This window comes from Amphiprion ocellaris, chromosome 19 (genome assembly GCF_022539595.1).
Source record: "Amphiprion ocellaris isolate individual 3 ecotype Okinawa chromosome 19, ASM2253959v1, whole genome shotgun sequence".
Taxonomy (NCBI): Eukaryota; Metazoa; Chordata; class Actinopteri; family Pomacentridae; genus Amphiprion; species Amphiprion ocellaris.
In genome coordinates, this window is record NC_072784.1 from 4,112,064 (window position 1) to 4,135,763 (window position 23,700).

General features: G+C 41.0%; 1 protein-coding gene across 17 annotated transcripts in view; it reads right to left on the bottom strand.

The window, feature by feature from the left end:
* Window positions 1-23,700, bottom strand: part of nfixb (nuclear factor I/Xb) — a 176,324-nt gene that overhangs the window by 1,835 nt on the left and 150,789 nt on the right. For 11 of the 17 annotated variants that reach the window (XM_055005001.1, XM_055005003.1, XM_055005010.1 and 8 more), the window contains 5 exons: window positions 21,533-21,661; window positions 14,318-14,493; window positions 11,118-11,265; window positions 8,791-8,882; window positions 1-5,493 (listed from right to left, as the gene is read on the bottom strand). The exon at window positions 1-5,493 is cut by the window's left edge and continues 1,835 nt beyond it. In XM_055005001.1, coding sequence (XP_054860976.1) covers window positions 5,479-5,493; window positions 8,791-8,882; window positions 11,118-11,265; window positions 14,318-14,493; window positions 21,533-21,661 — 560 coding nt within the window. In that variant the 3' untranslated portion in view covers window positions 1-5,478. The remainder of the gene's footprint in view (window positions 5,494-8,790; window positions 8,883-11,117; window positions 11,266-14,317; window positions 14,494-21,532; window positions 21,662-23,700) is intronic. The other 6 variants (XM_055005016.1, XM_055005013.1, XM_055005011.1 and 3 more) reach the window with 3 other exon arrangements.

The window sequence follows — 23,700 nt, forward strand, 5'->3', positions numbered from 1 at the left end:
TGAACAAAAGGCACTTTTTAGGGACAACCTTTAAAGATGCTCTGAGTCTATAACACTACATCACCAAACAAATATTTATAATCATTTACAGCGGGGGGGAGATGGAAGGAAGGGGTGAGGAGGAGAGGGGGAGTTGGGGTGAGCGGTGGCGGTTGGGGGGGTGGGGTTGACGTTGAATCCACGACAGCGCCCCCTCTGACCGGGACAAGAGGCCGATAATTCCCTCTCAATGAACCGAGTGGATGTGATTTAAAAACACAAAATCTCACCAGACGTCATCCTCATTTTTGTTTGTTTGTTTCCGAATCCATACTTGTGCATCTCCCAAAATCGGGGAAGATCTTGTCTTTGTCCCACCTAATCCAGAAAAATTAAATTTTTTTTTTTCATTTTAATGCTGTGGCGTTTAAAAAGGTTTCAAAAGGGGAGAGAGAGAGGAGGGGGAGGCGGAAGGGGGGAGGAGGGGGATGCCTTTTGTCACAACAAACCTTTTTTTTCATACAACGAACCCCTCCCCCCCTCCTCGGTAAATACAAAACGAAAAAGAGAGAGAAATAGAATAATGCATGTTTTTTTTCCTAAAAATTTGCTTTTTATGATAACACTTAATTTTTTTGTTTATTACTATTTATGTATAATAGAGATTGAATGTACTTTTATTCTTTACGAAAGCACCAGTTTTTTCATAGTGATATATACTTTTATGAGTTGCAAAATTGTTCCTTCAGCCCTCCCACATTTTTGAAAACAAGTTCTTTAAAAAAAGTGATAAAAGAAGAAAAAAATGAAACAAAACAGGAAATTAAAAACAATTTCCCCAAAAAACTTACTTACAAAGACTGGGATTTTTTTTCTCGCCGCCCTCGTATTTAGAGTCCCGGAGCACGTGGACTTGAAAACAAAAGAAATAAAATGAAGAGGGTTTTCCCTCTTTATCGCCCTCAAACGATCGCTAACAAACAAACACAATTCCTCTACCAAGGCATTGCACATGGCTCAATCAACATACATCATTTAGTTTCAAGAACAATACTTCCCATCAAAACAAGAAAGAAAACAACAAAACCTAACCTGCTCATTTTTGTAAATCCTCAACTATGTCATCATCATTTGTCGTCTATGAATCTATCGTTTGATTTTTCTCTTTTACGTCCTTTTTAAGCGTGGTTTATTTGTTTAGAGACTGGTACTTGAGCTCAAATCAGTTTTTTGAGATGCATCCTATGACTGTGCGATGTATGCCATGCTTCAAAAAATAACTAGACTGCCACAGAGCTTATCTTGCAAATAAAAAAAAGTATATATCTATAAATATATATGTGTATTATATATAAAGATGCTTGCGATTATCTAGTGAGCTGTCACCGTTTTTTTTCTTTTTTAAACCCCCTCCTGACATAAATTTTTTCACCATTCACTATAGCTTATATGTGAGAAAAAGAACCTGAATTCATGTTTGACAAATTGCATAATGGGAATACAGAGGCACTTCCATAGATTAGAAAAGAAATCACCTTAGCCGTCGTCAGCGGAGCTAGTTGTCATGGGCGCCGGTCGCTTGGCCAGCTATGTTTCGTTTCCCTGCAGTGAAGAACATGGCCAGGCAGTCCAGTTATTTTGTGAGGTTGGATGGGATTCGTTTGAACTGAATCAGGCTGAATGTGTGTGGTGGGCTAATTATAGATTTGTATATATGTAGAAAATGATTAAAAGCATAAAGGCCTCCTCAGATTGTCTATTTTTTCTTTTTTTTTTTTAAGACTTCCCTTTGAATTGAGTCGGGCACGGTTGAGGGTCGGGGGGGGTGTTTAATAGTGAGTAGTTTTGGGGGTTTTTTGTGGGTTTTTTTTTTAGGAATCTGTGCTCTTGCTCTGAAGTGGTGGCGAATCTAGCGCGATGCTTACAAAAAAAGACTCACAAGGTTGGCTGGCATGATTGTATTAGTGCAGTTTTTTTGTTTTTCATCTATAAGGGCTCTTCCATTCACAATAGCTACGGGGTTGTAGGGGGAGTGCTGGTGTATGTGTGTATATGTGTGTGTCTTGGGGGGATTACCATAGCAACCTTTACCTGATCCTGTGTGCCGACATGAAAAGAGGCACACCAGTGATCCGGCTACAGCTCAGCCTTAGAGGCCCTCGTCCCCCTCTTTCTCCGATAACAGCCAGATATGTCACATATGCATTTTGCTCCGCAGTGTGGCCTCCTGTGCTCTTGGAGCTTCAGCCCGTCTGGGAGTGTAAACAACAGGGTAAACTTTAGGGAGACAGAAAGAAGAGCTGCTCTCTCTTTTACTCTGGGTCCCGTCTTCAGCAACCTTCACTCCTTGGTTCGCTCATGTATCACCACCAACCACCACCGACGGCGACTAGCAGTCCTAGCTGCACCTCGATCTGTTAGCAGCGGATGCGTCACTTTTTTTTCAGCTTCTTTTTTCGACCCGTGTGGTTCAGTAGGTCGGTTCCCAGAAAAATAAGCTTCCCGTGATTGTCGAAACCCCTACAGGAGAGGTTGATCTGGCACTGAGAACAAGCAAACCGCGTCGACGGATGATGGCGTTTTGGAAAATAAGCTTGGTAGTTTGCTAGAGGTGACGATTAATACCACTTTCATGCCTGGCTTAGTTGAGCATAAAGACTGGAAACAGACAGAAGGCTGGTCTGGCTCTGTTTAAAGGTAGTCTGACTCCCTGGATGTAGATTGTGGGGATTAGCCTAGACAACTGTGATCAGTTTAATAGAATATAAACCAGCTGGGTTGCCAATGAAATCACAGTATGAAGGATAACCTCCTTAAACAGTGTTCATTTTTGACAGTTTGGTCAATATTTGTGCAAAAGTTGTGTCAATGAAATTGGAAATGCCCTTTTAAGATGCATTTTACATTGTTTTTTTGCACAAAGTTACTTTTTTAATGTTGAATACAATCTTTTTAATTAATTGGTTATTGTCTTTGGAAGTATTTTTTTGTAGTGTATGCGTTTCTCCCCTATGGCAGAATGATATTAACCCTCCTGTTGTCCTCATTTACAGGCACTAAAATATATTGTTTCCTTGTCTAAAAAAATCCAAAAATTCAGCCAAAAAATTTCCCAAATTTCTGAAAATTTGCAAAACTTTCAGGAAGAAAATTCCAATAATTCCTTAAAAGTTTCCCTTAAAAGTTTTTTTTTTTTTTAAAAAATGCCCCAAATTTGGCAAGAAAATTCTTGTAAATATTTTCAAAAAATTAGTAAAAATCTTTGACAGTTTGGTCAATATTTGTGCAATTCTTCTGTCACTGAAATAGGAAATGCTCTTTTAAGATGCATTTTACATAGAATTTTTTGCACAAAGTTACTTTTTTAATATTGAATACAATCTTTTTAATTTTCCCCCCTATGGTTATTGTCTTTGGAAGTATTTTTTTTTATAGTGTGTGCATTTCCCCCCTATGGCAGAATGATATTAAGGTGCAGTCAGACCATTCTCCATCACTAACAGGGCAGAGTGGAGAATGGTCTGACAACACAATGAATTAAAGGTAACACAGGCCAAATTGTGCAGCCTCATTTGAATTAGCCTGGAATCTGGCTGAAAAATGTACACTGTCCTGCTAAAAATGTAACTTTTGCCGCAACAACATGTCGTCTGGCAAAGTACCATGTTGGCTAATCATATATATGTGCATGTACACACATTCCCGGTGGATTACTTCGTAAATACTGTATTTCCTCCCAGATTTGTCAGAGAAGTTCAAATTTTCAATGAACGGTACATAATTATATATTGTAATTTTAGTCATACAGAGTTTTTCTTAATAATTATATATCTGAGAAAAATGTTGATATTCCCAACAGCCTTATCTTTTCATTCTGCCTTTGGATTTTTTTTTTTGCTAATTCCTGCTTGTTAGCTTCTAGTTGCTAACAGTTACATTTAAGCTGCTAATTAGCAACAGTGTTCTCATGACTTACTATGTTACAACTTGAACGCTAATCATTTGAGCATTTTGAAGGCAGCATGTATTTTATCGTCACCAAACACAAGTGCACTGGAGGCGCTGATTGCTGATTTTGTTCCAGAGCCAGGTTAGCTGTTTCTCCAGTTTCCAGGCTTTATGCTAAGCTAAGCTAAGCAGCTGCTAGTTGTAGCCTGTTATTTTCTATACGGACAGGCAAATGGTATCAGTCTCCTCAACTAATAAAAAAAAAAGGTAGAAAGGTTTATTTCCCAAAGCGTCTACCTTTGCTTTGAGTCGTTTTGCGAACGCTACTCGATCGGGGTTAGCTAACCGGTCCGCCTGCACCGCTTCAACATACCGCTTCTTACTGTGTTTCTCTTTAAGGTGCTGTCATTCAAATACAAAACAATTATAAAATAGTACAAATCCAAAAGGAATAAATTCAAATAAGAGAACACACAAGAGATAATAAAATCATTCATCTTGGGCTTACTGTGTATAAAATGAAAATAGAACAACACAACACCACCACCTATAAATATTACAATCTAAATGGTGAGACTGGGCAAAAGTGTGTGTTTGTCATACGTGCTGTGTTCATGGCACAGACTGTGTGAATGTGCGGGGAGACGTGAGAATGAGCGGAGGCCAATGATTTGTCAGACTGAGTGATGGGGGGGGGGTTGTTGAGGATACATGAAGGCTTCCTGTACCTCGGTTTATTTCCTCTTTAAAACTTTGAGTAGGCAAGTCTGGTTTACCTCCCATGCCTTGTAGGTAAATAGTGCACATCGTTAAGATTAGTGTTAATTGATTCAGCTTGTAGTGCAACCCTTAATCAAGATATGTTTTGGCATGGTCTGTCTAGTTAGTAGTAGGGGGAAGGGGGGCTTTAGAGAGTCGATGGTCATTCAGAGGGACAGAAGTATTGGTCAATTTGATTTCGTTTTGGGTGATGACAGACATCACAGGAGCATGGACTGCAGCTTTCACTGGAAACCTAATAGTTTGATCAGGCTGTGGATTCATTGTGGGGTGAAGCTTTTTTTAGCTCGAATCTGTATCTGCTGGACAGTTGATTTTCTAAGCCATTGGTTACACAATACGTCCTTGTGAAGCAGGAGACGCCGACCGCCTTTTCACCCTCGGGTTCGTCCTGCGTTGCTGCTGGTCTGTGCTGTGCTGGTTCGGTGGTTTGAGGAGAGATGCCTGCTTGCCGCCGCCGCCGTCCCGTCACTCCCGCTCTCATCCTGGCATCCTCTTGTCCGTCCATTTATCTTTCCGTCTATCCATCTTTGCTCGAAACGGGTCCTCTCTCTGACTGCGTAAATAAGTCCAGAGTTCCACTAAAAGCATCATGCTGCTGTAATTTCCTGCGTTGCTTGGTTATATTTCGTATCAGGGCCGGTCGGTCGGTCGGTGGGTTGATTGGAGGACAATTATCATCCTGCGGGTTGTTTCTCTGTTTTTTTTTCTTTTTTTCTATTTCTGATTGTAAAGAAAGAATTCTAGTTGCTGGTTTGTGCACAGATCTTGTCAGAGGAACCAAGACTGAAAAAGAAAAAGAGGGAAAAGAAGGAATGAGATTATTGTCAGTGTCAAAGCAAGTAAAATGTGCCCAAAAAAGTGGTACAAACCTATAAACAGAAAGATTCAATTCACTTTAATTCTGTTTAATTTACACAGTGCTAATTCACAATATATGTCATATCAAAGCTCATTGCATAGTAAGGAGAAGAACAGAGGAACCCAACAAATCCACTGCTTCCCTTTGAGCAACATTTGGCAACATTGGGTCGAAAAAACAAATTAATTCTCCTGTTGTCTTCATTTACAGGCACCAAAAAATATTGTTTCCTTGTCTGAAAAAAAGTCCCAAAATTCAGCAAAAAAATTTCCCCAAATTTCTGAAAATTTGCAAAAGCTTCAGGAAGAAAATTCAAATAATTCCTTTAAAGTTTCCCTTCAGTTTTATTTTTAAAAAATCCCCCAAACTTGGGAAGAAAATTCTTGTAAATGGCTCAGTGGGTAGAGTGGCTGTCTTGTAACTGGAGGGTTGCCGGTTCGATCCTCGCCTGAAGAGCTCATGTCCAGGTGTCCCTGAGCAAGACACCAAACCCCTAACTGCTCCTGATGGGTCGTGGTTAGCGCCTTGCATGGCAGTTTCCGTCATCAGTGTGTGAATGTGATGTATAATCTAAAGCACTTTGGGTATCGTTTCCAGTATAGTAAAGTGCTATATAAATACAGACCATTTACCATTTAACGCTCGATTTTTTTTGGAAGATTTTTACTCATTTTTTGAAAATATTTACAAGAATTTTCTTGCCAAATTGGGGGGATTTAAAAAAAAAAAAAAAAACTTTTAAGGGATACTTTTAAGGAATTATTTGAATTTTTTTTTGCTGAATTTTCGGATTTTTTTCAGACAAGGAAACAATAGTTTTTGGTGCCTGTCAATGAAGACAGCAGGAGGGTTAAATGCAGTGAGTGACAGAGAAGCCATCTGGGCCCCTTGTCCAACTATTACCATCAGTCTGTCCGGTTCTGGAGAGAAGTACAGAACGTCTTAAACTTGGCCGAGCAGTGAATGATCTCCTAATAGCCAAACTGCAGCGGGGGGATAGCAGTCTGGCGCTCGCTGTCACTCGCGCCATCTTCACGTTGGGTTCTTTCTCCTCAGCGTGAGCAGGGAGCAGAAATGGGTCACCGCCGCTGTTGTTGGCTGCCCCGCTTGGCCTGCAGGATCTGGCACCGCGGGCCGGAGCGCCAACATTCTAGAAGTCAAGCCTTGGAAACTACTCTGAGCCTCCAGGGAAGCAGCCTTTTGTTTTGTTTGACTCTAACAGGTCGCATGAATACCACCCCCCGCCTCCTGCCCTTCTCGGCTACCCTACTCCCCTGGGCACTGTCCCAGCAGTCCTTGGGCATTGTAACTTCTCCCTCCTTGGTTACTTTGCCTCTCTCTCCTTCTTACAAACACAATCCATCTATCTCCCGTGAACACTCCCACTAAATCCTTGGCAGCAGACAGTGACCACCCTCTTTACTTTCCTGCCCCCCTCTAGAGCAACCCCTTCTCAAATTCAAGATCAACTGGCTATGACATCATGTCTGGTTGCCGGGGGTAACGAGACAGCCAGGACGTGACTTCTATAAGGGCTGAAACTCTGTTAGCTCTGTTCCCTCCATTTCCCTTCCCTTCCTGTCCTGTTGGTATCTTATTTCTCGTCCCCGCCGGCTGCAGCGCCCAACGTTTGCCACTAGAGGGCGCACAAAGCCCACGGCTGCCAGACCAAGCGCCCCTCCAGTCTCTTCTGGACTCACCACGTCCACACTTTTGACAAGGTCTTTGTCTTGTAAGCAGTCTTTTTATTTATGAAATTTTTTGTTTCAGAGGATCATTAATCTTTTTGTGTCACTGCAGAGACACGTGTAAACAGTTAGCGCTGTGTGTTTTGGTTCATGCTCCGAAAAGTAAAACCATATTTCAGACATTTTGTCCCACTCAGCGCCGAAAATCTAGTCTTTTGTGTGAAGAGACGCTACATGGCAAACAATAAGTGGTTACCTCTGTCCATTGAGTTTTGCTTACCTTTGGTCTGGGGTTGCTTTTTATGGTTTGTTCCTTCCAGTGGAGGCAAATCCATAGCATGCAGTGATATTTTACACAACAGTCTTTCCAACTTAGTGGGTAGCAGTTTGGGAAAGACTGTATCCTGTTTCAACATGACCGTGCAAAAAAATCACAAAGCCAGGTCCATAAAGAAATGGTTTTGGTGTGAGGGAACTCGACCTGGGATGTAGGGGAACCCCGACTGTGAATCAGCCTTTACTGCTCAAAATCAGAGCTCGGTTTCACTATAATGGCTTTGTGGCTGACGAGTGGAAGCTATTACAGCAGCAGATTAATGCCCATGGTTTTAGAAATTGATGTTTAACAATCAAATACGGTATGAAGGCAACGTTCGGGTGTCCACATCGTGTAAAATCCCAGTGACACAAGGCAAGGCTGAGGGAAGCTACACATACATTGTCAAAAAAAGAGTAATAGGAAGAAAAAAAAGGAAGCGTGAAAAGTCGTGGAGCAAAAGGAGATACAGACTGAAATGAGAAGGAGAGGAAGGGGAGTATGGAGTGGAGTATAGTGAGCGGAGGGGCAGAAATGGAAAGGGAGAAAAAGCGAGAGAATGGAGGGCAGAGAAATAAGGGAGGGGATCAGCAGAGCAGTTTCAGATGGTTTCCATGTGTCGAGGAGCGGAGCTGAGCTGGCTCCAGGCGGGTGTGGTTGGACACTAATGAGAAAAGTACTGGTGGTAATGGAGGAGGCACATGAACCAAGTGCAGAGAAGAAGGTGAAAGAAGGAGAAAGTAAAAGCCAAGCAACAGAGATAATGAACACAATGCAGGGAAGAAAGTGGAGAATGGCAAAATTTAAATAAAAAGAGGGAGAATGTGAGGTAGAAAATGAGCCAGGGAAAGGAAAGGTAGCGAGAAGAGGGAGTGTTAAAGGCAGCGAGGGAAGAAGGCTTGCCGCCTGAAGGGTAGGCTCCATATGTGCCAAATAAACAGTGGAGCACATATGGTAAACCACACACGTACAGTAAAATACAGATGTACAAATGCGCACATTGATGGCGCGCTGTGGGATGGTGTGAGAGGAGAGGTGGAGGAAACCCAGCAGCAGGTTTCAGGGAGTGAGGGAATAAGAAATATTTTGGCGCACATCCACGCAGTTAATAAGTTTCCTGCGTTTGACCAGTAATCGCAGTCAAAACAGACGAGTTCCCTCCTCAGTTTTCTACGCGGAGAAGACAAACTGCCAGCGTGTCTCGGCCCGGCTCCTACCTGTGTCTGCTGCGGGATGTTCAGAAAGTTGTTGTCCCGTGATCCGATGCCGACAAACCTGTTGGGAGCTGTGGCGCCTGGCGTGGAGTATGCTAAAGAAAGAGAAGAAGAACAACGGGGGACATCAGTGGACACAAAAATAGCGAGCAGAGCAACGTGCTGGAAGATCTTAAAGCAGTAGTTGGACATTTTGGGAAAACAATGTGTTCAGTTAGATTAAAAAAAAACTAATACTACTCTGTGTACTCGATAAAATGCTACAATTAGCAACCTTTAGCTTGGCATAAAGATGGAGAAACAGTCTTGTTCTATCCTAAGGTAATAAAATCTGTCTACTTGTCCCTCTAAAGCCTACTGAAACTTGAATCTGTACTCGTTTCGCATAGCAGGATCTATGTTTACGGCACTGCGGGAGTTCTGGAGAATGATCTGGCTGCACCTGATTATCATTCTGCTGGAGGAAAAAAAACACTCTGGATTGTCTGTATTTCTTTGGATCAATTACAATCATCTTGGGGAGCACTAAGCCCCACAAAGTTTGAATTTCCCTCGCAATTAATAAAGTATCTATCTATCTATCTATCTATCTATCTATCTATCTATCTATCTATCTATCTATCTATCTATCTATCTATCTATCTATCTATCTATCTATCTATCTATCTATCCATCTATCCATCCATCCATCCATCCATCCATCCATCCATCCATCCATCCATGCAACAGACACAAAAAAGAAAGACTAGCAGGGCAGACTTTTCGTACGATCCAAATCTTTGGAAATATTTGCCATTTTTTATCATGTAGATAGCAGTTTGGAGGTTGTTATTGCTTCCAATAGTGAAGGAGATTTTGAAAACGTCAACATGCAGATAACAGAAGGGGATACATACAGATATATCTGTACAAAAACTACATTCTAAAAACAGAGACTGACTTCTGCAAGTGTTTCCCTCCTCCTGGGAATAGTCTATAAACCCAAAAATTTTTTTAGTTCTTTTTAGGCTAATAAAATGAATAAGCCAGGCTAGCTGTTTTTCCCTTTTTCCAAGTCTTTATGCTAAGCTAAGCTAACTATCATGGCACACAAATAGGTGTATTTCCCAAATTGTTGTAGCTATTGCTTTAAGATTAAACAGCATAACAGATCAATGCTGCTAAAAGATTACTGCCAGCCAAAAATAACAAATACAAAAAAATCAAATACATGCATTTATTTCTACAGAAAGCTACTGCTCTATATCATTGAGGTCAATAAAACCCTATGGATAGGTTCGCTAAAATCTGGTGTGCAAACTCGGATCTCCCTAAGTGATTAAATCCAGTTGCTAAACTCAGCTGGAAGTGATTGAGCGCACCCGAAGCCTGACACCGAGGATCGGTCAGGGACATTCAAAACCCACTGGCATCAACGTCTCTGACAAATTTAGGGCAGTTTGAGGAACCCTACGGACTCCAGAATTTGAATCTCACTGAGGGATTCGGGGGATTCAGTGTGCAGACTGGTGCATATGTGAGTCTGTTTGTGTGGAGGAAGAGGGAGGAAGGACAAGAAGGAGAGAGACAGGAAGGAAGATACAGTTTACATCCATGTGTTGCTAAGAATCGGAATAACATACATAAGACATAGAAGACTTTGAGACGCTGACTGGGGGGTAAAACGAAAACGCTAAATTTGAAGGAGAGCTAAAAAACAAGCAAAAAGAAAAGAAAAGAAAGTGCTCCATCCAGTGCCCCTCCTATCACAGGTGAGGAAACTAATTATACAACTGACAAAACTGCTTTACCTGAAATGCACACCCTGGTCTTCCCGTCTAACAATCAACAAGCAAAAAAAAAAAAACTCCCTGAAACTAGCAAAAACTATTCCACCAATGCCCTAATTTCTACTGGAGTCCATGGAAATTAACTGCCCTAAATTTGTACCCTTCGCAAGTAAGAATCAAAATCTTCTCACAAGGTTTTGCTGATGAGTCCAGCAGGGGAGGGAAAGGAGGATTTAGAAGGACTGGAGTGGCGATGCAGCTTCCACACCAGAATGGGCCTAATACAGAACCCTGAGGAGCTCCACAGAAGTCCATAATGACAGAAAGATTTCACCAAACCTCTGGGGATCTACTCTAACGTGTTCCACGGTACATTCTGCGCTGGCTTCTAGAGCCTTCCAGGGGTTAAGGGAGGTGAGATGCTGGATACACACTGATGGCACGAAGTCGGAGGAAGAACAATGACACGGGTCTGTTCACTGGAGAGGGGTGGGGGGGTTTCAGATTTAGTTTTGGTGTTGGTTTGGTTTTTTTGAGAACGGTCTCTGCGGGGTCACTTACACGGAGATGCGGGCGAGGAGAGTCCGCCGTCGGGGGGCGTGCTGTTGGGTTTAGAGTCGGGCATGGGGAGGGGCACTGGGCGGGCCACTGGGGGAGGTGGAGGCAGCAAGAAGGAGCCTGGCATTTTGCTCTGGCCGCTCCCGTTTGGCTGCAGACAACACAAATAGGGTCAGGAGGGCGACATGCGACAATCCGCAGACACGGAATGAAAACAGGACGTGGCTCGGGAAGGCCGGGTCCCCAAAAAAATATCCATGACGGAGGGAGGAGAAGGGAAGAGCGATGGTGGAAGGAGGGAAGGAGGAGGAGGAGGAGGAAGGGGGTGGGAAACAACAACCAAAGGAATGATGTATGTGGACGGCATCTTTCATGGAGGTGTGAATAAATAATAGTCACCACAGGGTTTGAGAGGAGTGGGAGCTGGAGGTGAGAGGCTCCCCGGGGTGGGGGGTGGTCCGTGTCGGGTGGAGGAGGAGGAGGTGTGGTGGAGGGAAGTGAGCAAATTATCTGAACTGGGTTCGTCCAGAAGATGGCAAGAAATCAAAAACCATGGGAGAATACTCTTCTACACAAGCACAACACCACCAACGATACCAGCACCAAACAACCAAACTCCAACTAAAAGTCGTAAACAGCTAGAGATGAGAACAGAAACACGATGACACAACACAGGACGGGTATGCTTGGCTGAAGTGTGCCGTGACTGATTCACGCTCGTGCTGATGGTTGTAACTTCTGAGGGGTTGGGTGGAGCAAAAGAAAAACGAAAAAAAGACGAGGAGGGAGAACGTTGGGGGTCTGAAACAGGAAACGGTAAAGTGACATCGACAAGACAATACAAAGATCTGTAGAGCAGCTGACTAAACAAGAGTCTAGTGTGTTCCACTGGTGTTGCTGTGGGTGTGTTTCTCTATGATGTTGGTGGACAAATATCATGAAATAAGCTTTCTGCATGCACTTAATCTAATGACATATAATATCATATATGCATTATGATTTCAGATTTGTAGAGCGAGTTACTGTTGATGACTGTTCTAATATCCGGAAGCAAAAAGAGGACAAGAATTTAAGAATCATGAGAATGCTGAATTATTAAATTCAAATATTACTGTATACGTAATGTTGAAAAGCCAAACTTCCATTTGAACCAAATGATTTACCTTCTTAAAAATTACCAACAGGTATGTTCATGTTTTTAGGAGTTCACAAATTAAGACCATAATTAACACAGATCTATTCAAATTACTCAAATTCTGATCTGAAAATCTAACAGATTCTGAGGTTTTACATTAGATTTTACATTAGTTTTATATAGAAATTGACATTATCCCATTGTTTTTGCCTACACTTCCAATTAATGTAACTCAATGTGATTTCATAAACCAATCTTGACTGATTTTTAATGATCTCATTCTATCTCTGATGTTTTTTGGTCCTCTGTGACAAATCAAGGAAATGGGCCTGTATGAGCTTTTCATACTAATTGTAAAAATATGATTAACTCAGCATCTCAGTATCAGCATTAAATGTGTACAGCAAACTGTCATTGTCACATCAAATCACCTGAATAGTCGATGACAAGAAGAATAATCGATTAGTTTTATACTAGCTAGTTGTAGTCGATTATTACGACTAGTCGTCCCAACTCTACTTAGTTGTGCTACTTTTATGATAACTACTTTATTGCATTGTGTTTCGACTTCTTAATGCTCTTTTTTTTATTGTAAATACCAACATTTTTTGTGGCTTTATTGTGAAAATGAACAATTTTTTGCACTTTTATTGTGAAAACCAGCAATTTTGAAACCTTAATTCTTCAACCAGCATGATTTGCACATTAACAGCACATTCTTTTGTACACTGGTTTCCTTATTTTCTTAAATGTATGAGCTACTGGACACTTCGAATTTCCCAAGGGAATGAATAAAGTTTCTTCCTCTAAAGTTTCAAGCACCAAAATTGAAGATAAAAGATTCAAGTTTGAATTCGAAATAACCTTTCACATCCAGAGGTTATGTTCTGTCAGTCACGTGACCTAAGAAAAAAAAAATGGAACTGTAACCTCAGGGATTTTGTCAACCTGTAAACTCGAAACTTTTTTTTGAATTGGGAAAACAAACCACAATATGATAGATAGTTTAAAATAAAAATGTTATTTCCATACATAAATGTTTTTGATAGGGCTGGGACTTTAATGCGTTAATTACAATTAATTAATTCCAGAAAAAATAGCACTTTGAAAAAAAATAACACATTTAATCGCACCTTTCTCAGTTCTCTCATTTCCAGCCCAGCAGGTGGCGGTAATGAACCTATAGTCTGTTTGCCAGTCATGAAGAAGATAAACAGGACGCATTGAGTGACGTCACCGCAGAAATGTCGGACCAACATGGCGGCTCGGTCGCAAACTTTATCTTTTATTACGAAAACTGTTCAGCAAAAAGTATTTCTAAAAGCATTTGAGGTGAGAAATAAGCTGCTAAATCTGTTCTTGTTTTAGTTTGACAGCTAGTTTAGATGTATGATGAAAGTTTCACGATGTGTCGGACCTCTGCTCCCGCGCTGTATTTGCATAAATGAAACTACTTTATGCAAATGAGCTCCGGGGCGACGCATCATACGTTTACTACGACAGTCCTGGTACTGGTAAACAGTGTAAACATCCCATAATAGACCATTTTTCAAGACACTGAAAGTGCTTGAGTTTACAAAGAGTCTTAAAATGTTGAATATGATCGCTATAAATGCACTTTGCAGTAATCTGTGAATGTAGTAGACAGTTGGAAAATGCAGATAAATATAATGAAACAAACATTTTTGCTGTTTAAGTTCACGTATATGTCTATTCATCGATTCAGTGGTCAACTGAAATTTATTTAAATTGAAAAACTTTGACAACAATGCGATTAATTACAAAGCCTCTAATTACTTAGATTAATTTTTTAATCATGTCCCACCACTAGTTTTTATATTTCAACATTAAGTAAGGAGTAACATTTCACAACTATGTACACAGTTTGTACAAATTAAATTACTTTGGCCAGTTGTTGCTTCCATACATTCTCCACTCCTATACTTTATGTTTCTACCTCCAGAAGGAATCTTTTGTGATTGTTTTTAACAGGCTAAATATATGACTCTGCAGTGCTATTATAAACTAGCTGCAAGCATTTTTACAGCAGTCATCTTTCTCCTCTTACCTGTCCGGCGGCCTGCCCTGAGCCATCAGCACAGACAAACTGCACAAATTCCTTCAGGGGGTCCTGTCCAGGGTGGTGGTGGTAGCGGATGGTTGGGTGGGTGAAGTAGGGGCTAGACTGCTGGATGATGGAGGGAGATGGGAAGTGCAGGGCCGAGGCTGAAGCACGGGGACTCCCTGCAAACACAGGTGTTTGTATTAGAGGACCACCAGCAGCGAGGGGGTGGGAGACAGCGAGAGAAAAAGACATGAACCAGTGAATTTCCACACATTCTTCCACATGTGAGAGATGAATTAAGCGACGGGTGAATGACGGCAAGAACATCACATCACGAGCGAAAACGATAAAGTTTAAATCTGCCTTTAAAATGAAAGGAATGTTGTTTTTTTTTTCCAGGAAAAGCTGAATTCAAGTTAATGGCTATTACAGGCATTCCTGGTGTTTTATGATCGCTCCATTAAACCTATGCAGCTTTATGGAGGAGATTTACGCACGCATTGTATTCATGTGTGCACACACAGAGAGAACAGAACAATTCAAGTCAACACCATCCAGACAAACACAAACACACCTGAATGTGCACAAATTCAGTAGATGCAGTACAGAGCTACGTTTTGATCAGATCCAAAGAGCTTGTAATTAAAAAAAAAAACAGAAAGCACAAAGAGATTATTGAGTAATGTCTTAAATTAGCTGCTCCGTCTTAATGCCTGCACGCCTGTGTGCTGTTCTGAGGGTGTGATTCATTGGCGTCGATGCAATTTGGCATTCACACGGTAAAGCTGTTTTTTTTTCCCTTATCTGACACATTTTGTTTCTATGACTGAACTAATCTGTATGTGCAATTTAAATCTGAGTGGATGTTTTTCTGTTAAATAGCTTTCATATCTGTAAATATACGCACGTGTGCGTACAGCAGGTGTGGAGAGGAAAATGTATCAAAAAAAACTTTCTTTTTATTCTTTACAAGAGCTGAACATACGTGTGAAGTGTGAGAGGGTAGCAGCAGCAAACACAAAGGCCTCTCTGTCGGACCTATATCCATTACTAAATCTCCTTGATTTGTATTAGAAGCCTGTTCTCCTCGTGGCCGTGCCAGTCTGACACCCACCCATCCCATCCAGGCCCCCCAGCTGCCCACGTCGGGCTGCCAACACTCTTTGGTGCTCGCATCTTATACATTGTGTGTGTGAGTGTACATGATGAGGGTGCCAGGCCGGCTGCATTACCCCCCAGACAGACCCTCCGAGCCCAGCAGCACCTTGCTCCCATGCCAGGCTGCCTGCTCCCAAGTGAAGCCGTCTCCCTGCTCCTATAGTCCCATACTAATCCCATTAGGGACTGGGTGAAGGCCAAACGTAGCGGGTATGGGGGGTGGGTTGAGGACGGGACGGGGGGCTGGGGATGGTAGGGGGGAGACAGGATCAGAGGGAATCCCTGCACCCCCACATCCCTCCAGAACAGTGATTCCCATCGTTTTTTTTTTTTTTGCTTCATGTACCTCGAAAACAGACACACCATGTACGCTACCGTTCGAAAGTTTGGGGTCGCCCAGGCAATTTCATGTTTTCCATGAAAACTCACACTTTTATTCATGTGCTACCACAAAAACACAAAGGTTTTCTAATCATCAATAAGCCTTTCAACACCATCAGCTAACACAATGTAGCATTAGAACACAGGAGTGATGGTTGCTGGAAATGTTCCTCTGTACCCCTATGGAGATATTCCATTAAAAATTTCCAGCTAGAATAGTCATTTACCACATTGACAACGTCTAGATTGGATTTCAAAATAATCTAATGTCATCTTCATTGAAAAACTGCTTTGTTTTCAAAAATAAAAACATTTCTAAATGATGCCAAACTTCTGAATGGTAGTGTATCCCTTCATTGACTTTACCTGACATGATACAGATGTGTTCATTTGAACTGATGTTGTCGCTTTTGTTTTTTTTACACTATTATGTATGTAAAAGTTAATAATTATTTCTTAAGCAGCTGACCTGTCAATGCTTAGCTATGTTTGGTTAAATCTAAATTTCACTCATTACCTTCAGTGAACTATTTCAACCATTTATCCACGATTTTTTTGTGAATTATTTTCACATTCATCCAATATTTTTAGATATCTATTCAACGACTTGTCCATTACTTTTAGCTAACTATTTTTCCCTTTATCCTTTTTTTTGCAGTTAAATTCACTTCTACATTGCTTTTAGCTGTCTTAACATTTATCCACTACTTTTAGCTTTCACTATTTCATCCATTTCTACCTTCAGTTCAGTTATCCTAACATTCAGGTTATCCTTTACTTTTAGCAAACTATCTTGGCATTTATCCATTATTTTTAGCTGTTTCTTCCATTTAAACATTCATTTTAGCCATTTCAGCTTTTATCAATTATATAATTTAACAATTTCAACCATTTATACTATCCATCACTGTCAAAAAACCTATGTCACTGACTTTTTGTACATTATTCTGTAGCAATTTCAACATTTACCAATTATGTTTTACTACTACTTTCAACTATTTAGCCATTACTTTTAGCTAACCCTGTAATAGCAAATTAACTGTCTACTAGTTGAGGAACTTTGCTAAACTGAGGTCCATCGTGTTCAGATGGAGGTTCTTCTTAGTAAAACATCCGTGAACCATGTAAAAGTGCTCCAAAATTCTGCTGTCAAATCATCCAGAGGGTCTCATGCAACTCTAATCCTGATCACTTTACAATGGCTTCCCATCAAATTTCATTCAAATGTTTCCTGGTCAGACACCTGCTGCAGACATATAATACCAGTGGCAATCTGAGGTTCTCTGATTAGAGTTTGTTGGTTGTTCTTCACTACAGGTTTCGCTCCAAGACTAAAGGAATCTGTGCTTTGAGGCAGAATTTCCAAAACTTTGGACTTCTCTCCTGTTTGACTTTAGCTCTGAGGACACCATCAACCAGTTCAGACCCATTTATTCAAACTTGCTTTTGTTTAATTTGTTGTCACTTTGTCTTGTCCCGTGTTTTTATCTGGATTTTTGGATTTAATATCTGTTAGTCTTTCTCCCATTTGTTGTTTAGTTTTTCATTGAGAAGCACTTTGTGACGTCTGCTCTTGAAAGGTGCTATGAATGCTCTCTTTAGTACAGGGGTGTCAAACTCATTGTAGTTCAGGGGCCAAATTCAGCCCAATTTTTACAAAAATGAGACAAATTGACAAAAGCGGGACACAAAACGGCAAAAGCGAGAAACAAAATGACAAAAAATGAGACAAACGACACAAAACAAAACAAAAAAGAGACAAAAATCTGACAAAAAAGTTACAGTGAAAAAAAATAAGACAAACAACACAAGCAAGACAAAAAATGACAAAAGTGAGAATCAAAATGACAAAAACGTGAGACAAATGACAGAAGTCAGACAAAAACAAGGCAGAATATTACAAATACAAGACATAAAACGACATAAGAACAATGAACAATCTAGTATTTTACTTTATGATCAAAATAACATGTCATGGTCTAGAAATTATTTTAAAATGATAGTTTTACAAATTTACAATTTGCAGTTAATGTCTTCTCTGTAATTTTTACACTTTGAGGGCAGGATTGGACCCTCTGGAGGGCTGGTTTTGGCCCGCAAGCCGCATGTTTAACACCCTTGCTCTAGAGCCACGGTTCTTCACCTGGGAGATGCTAGAGGGTTCTAGGGTTGGATCACAGGACGCTTGCTAAAGTAACTGCTGAAATATTTTCCCCTTCAAATGGAGGTTTGCTGTCCCAGAAAGGTAAAGGACCACTGCTGGACCACAGGTAAAGGTAGCTGGAGAGACAAACTCCATGAAAACCACCATTTAGCACCATCACCGCTACGAGCAGCTGGCCGCCTCGTGCTCCTCAATCTCATTTCTTCGACTCCTAAATCCCCTCGGATCTTGTCTTTTTACACAGAACAACAACACGGCTGACGATGTGGTGAGCAGCCAGCGTGGCAGCAGCCCCAGCATGCTCACTGTTACAGCTGGTGTAAAAAGAAACAAATCACAACTGTATGAATTACAACTGCTCGCCACAGCAACATGGGGCATCGTACACGTGTGTGTGCTGGTGTGAAAACGTACAGTATACGTTATGAGTGTGTGCTGAGATTAGATTTGCTGTAGCTACATCTCAAGAGGAATAGGGGCTGTCAACAACCGCGGAGGAGGGTTTAATGACTCGGCGGTCAACCTCATTGCCTCACATCTGCTTGGTGGCTTAAAAATCCTTTGATGTAGCCGAGCTGGAGAGCTAAAGCACATGGGTAATTATCTCCAGTGAGCTCCTTCACCGGGTGAATTTACAAATGTGCACTTTCTAAAAAGAAGAGAAAGTCCCCGGCTCAATCTGTGCCGGGGCGATAAATTTAAGAGAGTGATGACTGATACTCGGAGCCCCTTCGGCTGTGATTAAAATCTGAGCAGCTCGTGAGGAATCAGCTGGTTCAGACTCAGAGTCGTACTCTCTGCCCCTGCCAGCATGAGTAAAGACGTGCTCAATCTGGAGTTCTCACTCTGGAAAGAAAAGCAAGTCCATAAGAATTTCAGGAGAAGCATAAAAGACTAAAAAACAGATAAGGATCAGTGAAATGCAAAGACCCATGACTGGATCTGCTGAAATGCTTCCACGCTCTGTGTTCACAGCTATCGTCTTCTGGAATATTAAAAGTCTCTGTGGTGATCTGATTAAACTTGAATTCATTTTGAGAACACAAGGGATCAGTTTCACCTTACAACTAGATTTTGGCAGAGGAGCCCTGTTTAACCCTCGTGTCGTCCTGTGGGTCAAAACTGACCTGTTTTAAAGTTTGAAACTGTGTACAAAATATATATTTTCACAGTGAAACTTCTGATGTTCACATTTTCAACATTTTTGGGAAATTTCTGAACATTTTTTGGTGAAAAAAAAGAAATGTTAAAAATGTTTCTTAAGAACATTCACAAAAAATCAACCAAAATCCAGCGAGTTTTGCTGGATTTTGGTTGATTTTTTTGTGAATGTTCTTAAGAAAATAATATAAGTTTTACTGATATATATGGAATCACTTTAGATATTTTTAGGATTTTTTGGGAAGATTTTTACTGATTTTTTGAAAATATTTACAAGAATTTTCTTGCCAAATTTGGGGGATTTAAAAAAAAAAAAAAAAATCAAACTTTTAAGGGAAACTTTTAAAGAATTATTGAAATTTTCAGAAAGTTGTGGAATTTTATGCTGAATTTTTGGATATTTTTTGGTGCTCGCAAACAAAGACAGCAGGAGGGTTAATACGGGGGATTTAATACACATTTAAAGGACAAGTGTGTAAAGTTTTTTATGGTATTCATAATCACATTTCATTAGTGTGTAATGGCCTGTAAGTCAAATTATTGTGTTTATGGACTTACTATGAGCACATCTTATCTTTATAGGGAACTCTTTCACTGATTCCACCATGTTGAGGCACTATGTTTGTACACTAGCCAAACACTGGCAGTAAAGAGGGACTTCTGCATCATTTTATGTTGATTCTACAAGCTTTGAAAGAGAGGAACCACCAGATCCCACACACTGGCCCTTTAGAGGCTTCAATCACGTAGGTTTATATTGTGCTTTAATGGTGCATATTGCTACAGACCAATTGTCAAGGTGGACAGTGAATCTTGGAGATCTTTCCTACTTTGCCTGGTTGCTGCCAATAATTTTGAATATTAAAGGTTCCCCAGTTTAAATAAACATGACGGATTCACAAGGGATTTTCGTCCAAATCAAAGCAGCTATAGGTGACAAAAATAACCTTTACGTCTTAGTTACAAAGCAATCTTCAGAAAGGTGGATCCTACAAAATAAACCCCTTCCACACCCCTGAAATGCAACATTTATAGAAACGCACTCTTTTGGTTTGGAATACAAACTCTTTGTCCGACATCTTAAGCCTCAAGCACGAGCTAAGACGACCCTGATGGCATCATTATGACATTATGACATCACCAGGGTTATTTTATTTATCGGGGAAAGCCCTCTTCAGAGCAGACGTACAACAGTCTGAGTCATACTCCTTGTAATAAGAAAAAGGTAAATATTTTTGTAAAAGTACACCTTCAGATATCGATCATTCAGTTAGTTCAACCAAAAGATTTCACCAAATGTAAGTTTTTAATGATATTTAGTCAACTGAATCGTCGGATCTGAACAAATTAATCAGAGAAAAATAACACTAAATGAATTTTCAACTACTTAACCCTGTAAGACCCCAAAAAAATAAATGAATAAAATAAAAAAATATACCCAAATATAGAAAAAAAAAGCAACAAAATAAAATAAAACTAAATAAAATAAACTATATATATATATATATATATATATATATATATATATATATATATATATATATATATACCCAAATATAGAAAAAATGAGCAAAAAATAAAATAAAACTAAATATTCATAACAAATATATGAGCCCAGATCTAGAAAAAAAATCACAAACAAAATAAAACTAAACAAAATAAATTGTGTGTGTGTGTGTGTATATATATATATATATATATATATATATATATATAAAAATAATTGAAAATAATAATAAAAAATATATATATTGTTGCAACAGTGGGTTTTTACAGGGTTAAGACTAACAAATTTAGCATTTGAAGGTGTACATATTTGGACAGTTATTAGGTTTTACCTGCCGTCCGAGTGTCTTGACCAGCAGTCAGCGTGTAAATAACGAGATTCAAGCAGTTCCTTTAGTGTACAAAGATAAAGGTGTTAAAGAAAGACAGGACAGAGCAGGCAACAGAAACCACCTGATCTGTTGGTCGGCTCCTACCAGAAGAAGACAACCTATAGAGATGATATACAGACATGAACAACCACCAAGCATCCACCAGCAGACAGGCCCAGAGAAAGCACACACCACACCCAGACTCCCTAGAAGCTCCATCACCAGCATGACCTGCACCCTACGAGGTCAGAGGAGGAGGCAGAGGAGACCTACAGAGCTACCTGCCAGCTTTGAATTCCCAGCCACTCTCATCTCCCAAAGACAACGCTCCCACCTCTAAACCACAGGGGGGACGGGTGGGGGTGGGTGGGGGGGCCCTGAAAAAGTGTGGAGTGGGTAGGAGGAGATGGTGAGGAGGGGAAGAGGAAGGGGATGTGGGGGCGATCAGGGGGGGATCTGGAGCTGGGTTGGTCTCACCTGGTCTCACTCCCGCCAGCATTGGCAGTGGGTGGTGGGTGAACGCCATGCGGGGGGACCTCGTCTGGGAGGACAGGGCGCTGAAATCGAATTTCCCCGGCTTCTTAAGAGAACCAGGCGACGAGAGTCCTGGCAAAAAGGGGATCAACAAAATGGCAGAACAGAGACGAGGTTTTAATCAAACATGGCTGCTTTTCTTACTTCGACTCTACTCAAAAAGAAGAGAGAGAGAAAAAAATAAATTTATCAGACTTCTTTAAATTTGATTACGAGAATCAAATGGTTATGACTGACTGAAATCAATGGATTGATCGATCGATTCATTCATTGATTTGTTTGACTGGCTTAACATACAGATGGGGGTTCTCACAATCTGTCTGTCCAGTACTCTACGTTTGGGTACAGTGGGCTGGGCTGTACCGGCTCGGTCAGATTGAGGGGAGGGGGTGGGGGTCCGGTGAAAGGCCACGTTCTGAGCAGCAAAAGGGGGTTCAGAGTGAAGGCGGGGTGGGGTGGGTGACGGGAGAAAAGGGGGTGGAAGGGTTGGGTTCGAGAGGCCGGGGGCACAGCGTCAGGACAGAGGAGAGCTGGGAAATGCAACGGTGGTCCAAGTATGGTCACCAACAACACAGCGATGTCACTGCTTCTACATCAACTCAGAGGTGGATCCTGTTAGAAAACTATCTGACTAATCCCAGAAAAACCCAACAATCTCAGGAGCAGGCGTAGCTCCAGAGGAACACAAACATGCCAGCCAGCCTACTCACTGCACTTTGCCGCTTTAGAATGAATGGGATGGTGGATGGCCTCATATCTGGGGCAGACTGTGTTTTCGATGCCAGCATGAGCTGTGCGACTACTTATAGCTGCAGAGGAGCATGCCAAAACACACATCAATGGATCTTCTGATATAGCGCCGTTCTGCATATCTGACTGTCAGGTATTTTATGCGACTGCCTTAAGACCTATAGTATTTCATAAAGAAGCTCTTGAACTCACACTCACACACTCACGCACACCCACACAAGCTGTTCAGGCTGGGTGGCGAGTACTGGGCCACATGCCAGCGAAGGCTAGATGGGAGAGCTGTAGAAAGATGGAAGAAGTTAAGCGGGAGAGGAGCGGTGACGGCATGGCCGGCACACATAGACAAACATATTAAAGTGTCCCCCTCTGGCTATAAATGTCGGCTGAGGCTACAGGACTGCATGAAATATCCCTCAGTTTGGTAAAAACGGGCACGTTAAGTATAGGCCCGGCTCACCAGCGGACCAGAAACATGGCCAAAAGTGTGAGAGCTACAGATAAAAGAGGCTCTCTTCTGTGATCAAGGCCTTGTGTGGTGGACGCTGAGGGAATTTATTTTGATGTATGGTAATCCAAAGGCACAATTTAGACTTTCAGGGTTGGAGGAACAGCGCCAAATGGTGTATCTGACCTCTGCCGGGAACCGCAATGTTGAATATACGCTGAAATAAAACTCTGGAAAGAAAAATCCATAAAACAGAGAATAATGAGGAAGTAAAAGTATAGAAAAGTACATCAGCATGGACACACAGACCTCATTACTTTTCTCTGGAACATACTGAACTCGAGTTTTGTTTGTTTCGGATTTGCTTGAAAGAATACGACAATAAACAACCTCGGTGAGCGAGAGGCCCATAAACTACTAAACGACACAATAGTCACACATATAAAACAAACACACTCAAATAAAAATGTGGGTAATTTCAACATGGCCCATAGAGATGTGGAAATAGATTTTATGAGCAGAATATAAAGTCTAACAGAGCAGATTTCTGAAAAGCTTTTTTTTTTTTTAAATGCTACACTGGGAAATGTTTTATCACTATTTACCCTGAATGCCCATAGGCTCCATGGGTGCTGCTGTGTCTGTGTGGGGGCCGATAAGTATAGAAAAAGGTGGTCGACAGCACGTCATGTGACTCCACAAGCAGCGTGAAGGAGTGGACACAGTAAGTGGAGTGAGGTATGTTTTATTTACAGGCAGAATTACAGGAAAAATGATGGAAAAACAGCACGATGAAGGTGCTATCCATATGGTAATGATATTGTACTTCTGTTAGCGAGTGTGTTGGGTTAACAGCCAGTTTTACTGCCAGTACATTACAAGGAAATTTCAATCTACTGTTAACACATATTTGGAG